This window comes from Alosa pseudoharengus, unplaced genomic scaffold (assembly GCF_046254945.1).
Source record: "Alosa pseudoharengus isolate Yale_2024_CS ecotype anadromous, Long Island Sound unplaced genomic scaffold, YU_APseudo_1.1 YU_APseudo_1.1_scf_16, whole genome shotgun sequence".
NCBI lineage: Eukaryota > Metazoa > Chordata > Actinopteri > Clupeiformes > Clupeidae > Alosa > Alosa pseudoharengus.
Window position 1 is genome coordinate 27,447,628 of NW_027468630.1, and position 7,653 is coordinate 27,455,280.

General features: G+C 43.3%; 1 protein-coding gene across 1 annotated transcript in view; it reads left to right on the forward strand.

Annotated features, from left to right (window-relative positions):
• Positions 1–2,370, forward strand: part of cxxc5b (CXXC finger protein 5b) — an 8,416-nt gene extending 6,046 nt beyond the window's left edge. The window contains exon 2 of the mRNA XM_076287585.1: positions 846–2,370. Coding sequence (XP_076143700.1) covers positions 846–887 — 42 coding nt within the window. The 3' untranslated portion in view covers positions 888–2,370. The remainder of the gene's footprint in view (positions 1–845) is intronic.
• The last annotated feature ends 5,283 nt before the right edge of the window (positions 2,371–7,653 follow it).

A 7,653-nucleotide genomic window follows, 5' to 3' on the forward strand; every position in this document is an offset into this window, starting at 1 on the left:
ATCAATCGCACACGCTTCAGCCCTGTCCACACAAAGCTAATCATTGGAGAGTTATCCAGTTGTAACCTGACAGATATGTGTGAACACATGTAGGATTTGTATAAAACTTTGATTGACACATTTAACATTATACACATGTAAACAAGTCAATCTCGTTCGACCACACACTATCTACTAAATACTTAATCATGATTGGTTAATTCTTAGAGTGGGCAGTACTTCCTATAGACACTGTCAGTGTGGTAATTCCTCAGTGGCTACAGCCTATCCATATCCAGCCTTGGGTTTGGTTTGGTGGTCCTTGCACACATGCAGGGTGTCTGTCCATCATGTGATGTGGTATTCATAGAAGAAAGGATCAGGCTGTTTAGCGTGGCTTCACAGAGAAGCGCTCCAGGGGCCTGCGTCACAGCCATATAATAAAGGGCTCTGATGACCTAAAACATTACATATGGTTTCCACTATGACTCCTTCAGTAGAGGACTTTTATTATGAAACATCAAGGGGTCCTTTGTTGAGTGCATTGAGTGTGGCAGGTTCATGTTGGGAAGGAGTTCAGGTTGTAGCGCCTATATTAAGGCAGCTCTGGTGATGGCACAGAGGATGACTTTAAAATGTCTCTTTGAAGTGGTAACCCTTGGCAACCAAAACCTGCGTTAGATGTCATTGTTCCTTTGGTGATATGGACTCCCATTGTAGCTGATCTTGTTAAGTGATGTTTGAGCCGCTCCCATTGTTAATGGCACCAGTAAGCCTCTGTCCTGCATGACCTTCAACTGACCTCTACTACAACCTTTTAATCCAAATCTTTGACCTTTGCCTTTTGTCCTCTTCTCTTTGGTCAGGTAATGCTGCCAACCGGGGCGCCGTTCCGATGGTTCCAGTAGGACTGCCCATCCCAGACCCAAAGAACTGCCAATCAAACTCCAGGCCAATAGTGGCTCAAGACTCTGATGGCCCTGCACACTGGTTGGACAAGACTTGTACACTAATGAACATTCATGACGGATGGTGAGGAGTGGAGAGTGGAGAGAAAGGGCTCTCCGGAACCAAAAATGAACTTCAATTCTGATGGCCAAAGGGTCATCTAGAACATTCCTCTTTTTCTATGTTCCGTTTTGGAACCATCATGAGTTCTTCGCTCCAAAGACCGAAAGTCTTATTTGGAGAACCTGGAATTGTTCACACCCGGAAGAAGGAAAAAAAAAGGACAATCAGTTTTTGTTTGGGTTTGTTGGTTTGTTTGTTTGTTTCCGTTTGTGTTTGGTGTTTTTATTGTCCAGATGTGGAGAGATGCGTACTTGCATTAGAGAATGTAAATTTAATGCTCTTTTTCAGAAAAGAAAAGAAAAGAAAAGAAAAGGAAAAAGCAGCCGGCTCATGACTAATAAGAAGCTCTGTTCTACTTTAGCTATGTTTGTACTGACAGCTTCTTCATGCTTGGGCTACCAATACTGAATGGGGCTTCAGTCAGTTTGCACATCATTGGGTTCTAAAAGGTCTAAAAAGCACCATGCCACCATACACACACACACACACACACACACACACACACACACACACACACAGCATGGGGCAGCACATACCACCACGCTCTTACATACATATACATACATGCATCCATGCCCCCCACCCCACACACACACACACACATAAGTTCAGACACACACACACACGCACGCACACACACACACTTGGACAGAAGGACATGCACACTGAGAGAGCCTTTTGTTCCTTTAATGATGTGAAATGTGTTCTGGTCCCAGAGAGAGTGTGAGGGTACTCATAAACAGACAGGAACTTCTAGAAATGTTGAATAGAGATGGAACAGCCATGTTGCATGAGTCAAGTGGAGTTTCTTATTCTGTATGTGTGTGTGTGTGTGTGTGTGTGTGTGTGTGTGTGTGTGTGTGTGTGTGTGTGTGTGTGTTTCTGTGTATGTGTGTTTTGGATGCATACGCCTGTTACTGTGTATGAGCGGTGTCAAGTGTGTGTTGAAGTATGTTTGGAATATGTGTGTGTTTGTGTGTGTGTGCATGTGCGTGTGTATGTGTGTGTTTGTGTGTGTGTATGACACATGTCTTCATTCTAGTGAAGGTACAGATATATGAGAGTGTATTCAGTGTGTCTGTGACTTGTGCATGCATGTACAGTATGCATTTGTTTATGGTTGTATTGGGTGTGTGGGTGTGTGTGTGTGTGTGTGTGTGTGGGGGTGCGTGGGTGCGTGTGTGTGTGCGCTTGTGGCCTTCAGTGTTTGTGTTTGACTCTGTGTTAATAAAGGGGCTGTCATGTGAATAATAAACTGGAATGCATGTATCTGAGTCTGAGTGGGGGCTGTCATCAGTGCTGTCCTGCGCTTTTGGAATAAAAAACAAACAACAGTGGCAACATCTCTGTGTGTCAGTCCAATGGTTAATAGGAGGATCTATCTGTGTGTGTGTGTGTGTGTGTGTGTGTGTGTGTGTGTATGTGTGTGTGTGTGTGTGTGTGCATCTGTGGGTGTGCATCTGGTGGAACCTCCAGGGGTAATCCTTTGGATTTCTGTTTAAATGTGTGTATGTGTGTGTCTTGTTGATGATATTGGTGTGGTTTGGAAGTAGTAGGGTAGTCCATATTTGTGTCACTTGCTTTCACACCTGACAAGGTCACAAGAATACGTCTGTCTCTCCTGCTTTCCTTGCCAATTAATACACAGCAGCATGTATACATGCACACACCTATGAAAAGATAATACGCTAAGCATATGAATGTGTGTGTGTGCAGTCCAGGCCTGTAACTACACATGTGTAGTGAGTTTGCTTTGACATGCGTGCCAGTGAGTGTGTATGCCTATTTGTTGTATGTGTGTGTGTGTGTGTGTGTGTGTGTGTGTGTACTTGGCTTGGTAAGAGCTTGTCTGACACCGAGGGATGTGGAAGAGACTCCTTGAGTCTTATCACCACCACCCAGACTCTGCAGCGCTCAAAGGTATGCGCCACTAGCCAGCTCACGCACACACACACACACACACGCACACACACGCACACACACACACACACAAGCACACACACACACATATATTCACACTTACACCAACTCACACTTAACACACATACACACATGAGTGTGTTCCAACACATACACACACACACACACACATAGTTCTCTCCCAGGGCTTCTCTTAAGGCCTCATGCACATGTGACTTGGCTATAAGTGTGTGTGTGTGTGTGTGTGTGTGTGTGTGTGTGTGTGTGGTTTCCAGGGCGATGGCTGATAAGATATTCGCTCCCCCACGGTTCGTTCGTTCTGGGGGACGGATACGGAGCGCAACCATGGTAACGGCAGGGCAAGATGTTACGCTATAATTGGTCCAGTGCTGGGAGCAGCAGAGGCGCACTTCCAGGTGTGTGTGTGTGTGTGTGTTAGCAGGCTGCAGAGAGCCGAAGGGGTCTCACCTCAATTTCTTCCATTTCCCTCTTCTTATTCACATTGATTGATTCATTTTTTGACTTGATAGCCCATATTGCTGTTGTATACACACACACACACTCAAACATTCTCATTCTCTCTCTCTCTTAATCAACGTCTATCAATCTATGAGTCAATGACTAACTAACAATCAATACATTCAACACACACACACACACACATGCTGCCTGTCTGCCAAGAGAAAAACAGACAGAGAGGAAGAGATAGATGAAGGGAAAAAGACAGGAAACCAACCACCCCAGCAAGCCTCCTCCTCCCCTCTCTAATTGTGTGTGTGTGTGTGTGTGTGTGTGTGTGTGTGTGTGTGTTGGTTCCTGTGAGGAGGCCAGACTCTGTGTGAGGAAGCCATTTAATTCAGCCTCCCCTGTGCTCACGCCTCCTCCTAACGCTAACACACACACATACACACACACACACACACACACACACACACACACAAGCAAACAACGCCGGCACAAACCTAGCTTCTTTTTGGCCATGAAAGTGTTTCTTTTTCTACCCCCATATTCTACATAGAGGATCCTGTGAACACACACAGACACACACACACAGACACGCACACATACACAAAGACACCGTGGTTTGTGTTGACCTTGTTTAAAGGTTGAAATGTGGAGTTGTTACTGTCGTTACTGAACACTACTGTCAAATCAATACACACACACACACACACACCCGAATACACCTAGTCACTGAAATCCCAAGCACAGCACAGAAACACAAACATGCATGTTAAAGGCTTCTGCAGTCATGCTTTTTAAAGAACACTTAAAAAAGGTGTTCTCATGGTGTCTGTTGTGGCACAGTGGGACTGCACCAGTGTTTGTGTCTGCCATCTGCAGACTGTGTATGTGTGTATGTGTTTGTTTCTATGTATTAGTGTGTGTGTGTGTGTGTGTGTGTGAGAGAGAGAGAGAGAGAGAGAGAGAGAGAGAGAGAGAGAGAGAGAGAGAGAGAGTGTGTGTGTGTCTGTGTGTGTGTGTGTGTGTGTGTGCGTGTGTGTGTGTGTGTGTGTGCTGGTGTGTGTGTGTGTGTGCATGTGTGTGCATGTGTGAGGGCAGTGGGAGGTACATGAGCCTGCGTGAGGGGCAGTCAAGCTCTCCGCAACCCTTGGAGGCCTAGGGGGAGGGGTGGCTGGTGTGTGTGTGTGTGTGTGTGTGTGTGTGTGTGTGTGTGTGTGTGTGTGTGTGTGTGTGTGTGTGTGTGTGTGTGTGTGAGTGGGTGTGTGCGTGCACGAACACATGCAGTTTTCACCCCACTGCCTCAGTCACCAACAGAGCCTATTAAACGCACCGGCCCTCTCCAACAAAGGCTGCCTGCCAATTACAACCAGCCTGTCCACTCTCGCTCACTCCCTCCTCTCTTTCTCTCTCCCTTTTTCCTTCTCTCTTTCTCTCTCTCTCCCCCTCTCTCTCTCCCTGTCTCCCTCTCTCTCTCTCTCTCTCTCCCTCTTTCCCTCTCTCACTTTCCTACCCGCTGTCACCACCTCCGTCTCACTGGGTTTCTCTGTCGTCTATTTCTCTCCAAACAACATCTTGTTGTTTAAACTAACCAATTAAACACCAATTAAACTAAAGATTTCACTGAAATGCCCATATTCTAAAGCAAAATGCGTGCTACTTGTATGTGATACCAAAACTAATATTGCACAGTCATGTTCAAACTGGCAATGAATGAACACACCTCTGTAGAATATGATTGGCTAAGCCTTACGACAATGTCCTCCAGAACAGGTAATGATGTCATAATGAGGCAGCTGTTTGTACAGTAGATCACATTCCATAGCCATGGCAACGGTCATATTGCTTTGGCCTGGAGGAGTGAGCACACACCTAAGCCTACTGCTAATCTACTGACTGAATGTTAACTAAAACATCTATCACCCAGGGTTCTACATCAACGAGTATACAAAGCTCACCAATGCAGCTCATTTACTTAGGGAAATACCTTTGGCTAGATTGACTGGGTTTGCCTGAATAGATTCAGTGCAGTGATTTTATGCAGTGTCACAGACTGTGGACATGGTCAGGTGCTGGCTTACCGGGGTATCATCCAAGCTCTGGGCTATGAGGCTCTGTGCAATAGCTTTTCAATGGTACTTCGCACTTACAGTCAAACAGTAGGCCTATACATGATTAAATGTATTTCAAATAAATTTATATAGCACAGTATCATACACAACGGTCATTCAGTGTGCTTTACATTTCATGCATATTCCTTGAATTTCCCCTGGGGATCAATAAAGTATCTATCTATCTATCTATCTATCTATCTATCTATCTATCTATATGACTCTAGATCAATCAATGATGACAGCACTGCAAAAACAAAATAATATTAATAAACTCAAAATATGTAAATAAAACAAAAATGAAATAAATTAAATTAAAGAAATAAACTCACAGCACTAAAACACATATGGTATTGCTTTGTGATGTTTTTATTCATTGATTCATTGATTCAATTTGGCACTTGTTTTTAGCCTCCACAATTGTATTTATGTTTCAGTTTATTCATGTGAAATGTCATTATTTATTTACAGATTTGAAAATGCATCTCATGCCTGCTATATATTTGTCATAAAAATGTGTATAAATATGCTGAACATTTTATTCAGAATCAACATTGCATAGATGATATCATCGAGTGGAGTTTTAGTGTGTGTAACTGATGTCAGAAAACGCAAGAATGCTTCTATTCTGAACACCCCGACTTGGAACACTCTACTTGTGCATCTGAAGCAGGACTTCTGTCCGAAACATTCTAGGCAGGGATGTAGTGGTAAAATAAGAGGTGGGTAAACTATAAATTCTTTCAGGTGGACTGTGCCATATGGTATCAGAGTTTTAAAAAAGGCATGCAGAACATGTTTGATGATGGTGGAGGCTATTGTCCAATGTTTATAACGATACCAGTGGTATTAAATGGTTCCTACAGTGTACATATTGTGAATGTGGATAATACAGTGTAATTTTTGAATGTTAAAAGTTGCAATTGGTGAATAAACCCTTTTGAGAGGTGGATAAACTCTAATAAGAGGTGGATAAACTCTATTTCTGAAATTTCAGAGGTGGATAAACTGCATTTACTTGCGTTTAGCTTCCACTTCATCCCTGATTCTAGGTATTGAAGAAACTTGTGTGCCAGATTGGAAAGAGTTGTGAAAAATTGTTGAACAAGTTGTCATAGTGATCTGTAAATGCTGGACTGATTAAATGCTCTCAGGTAAATCTTGACTTCACAAGAAAGATTTTGTCTTGTCTAGTAAAGAACATATAGAATCTCAGAAGTGCATCTCATGAACCTACAGTAAAGTACATAGAAGAGTATTGCACATGTGTTTCCTGATTACTATTTATCTCTAATTGTGTGTATGTTGCCTTACTTTAAGATATTTCAGCACTGTGCAACTGTCTGGTCTTTCTTTCATATATGACAGTACAGTAAACTAGATGTACCGCATAGCGGTACAAAATATTACCGCCCCTCAGTCCTGCACATACTCTCCTCTCCATACATTTGTCCCCATCTCCTACTCCATCCTCATGCATGTGTGTATGTGTGCGATCGCTTTTGTGTATATGTGTTACACATATACATTACATTACATTACATTACATTACATTTGGCTGACATATTTTTAACGAAAGTGCCAACAACATGGTAAACAGTTCAAGCTTTTTAAAGCAATTCTCTTAACTAGAGATGTCCGATAATATCGGCCCACCGATATTATCGGCCCGATATTAGCATAAAAATGTAATATCTGTTAATATCGTTATCGGATTTTTTTTGCCTTAAAACCGATAAAATAATGCTTGCGTTACACCCAAATAGTGCCTATGCGCTCCTGAAGCGTTTACCGGCGCACAGATGATGACCTCATCAAGCTGCGTCTTGAAGCATACAAACAAGCGTGGATGGCTGCAGTAACAAACTTGCTCGCTCTGTTTCAACATTATGTCTGTGGTTTCTTTTTCGCATGCCCAAATTTCTGTCAATGAGTCCCGGGACACTGAAAGACCGGGGTAGACGAAACTTGGTGGGCATGTAACCCCATATGGATAGCATGGAACCATCGTTTTTCGTTTTGATCTGTAGCCCCCCCGCTGGACTGCACCCCCCGAAAGGAGGGTAGGGCAGACACAGTTTTCTGTGAATATCTCGAGAACCGTAAGGTT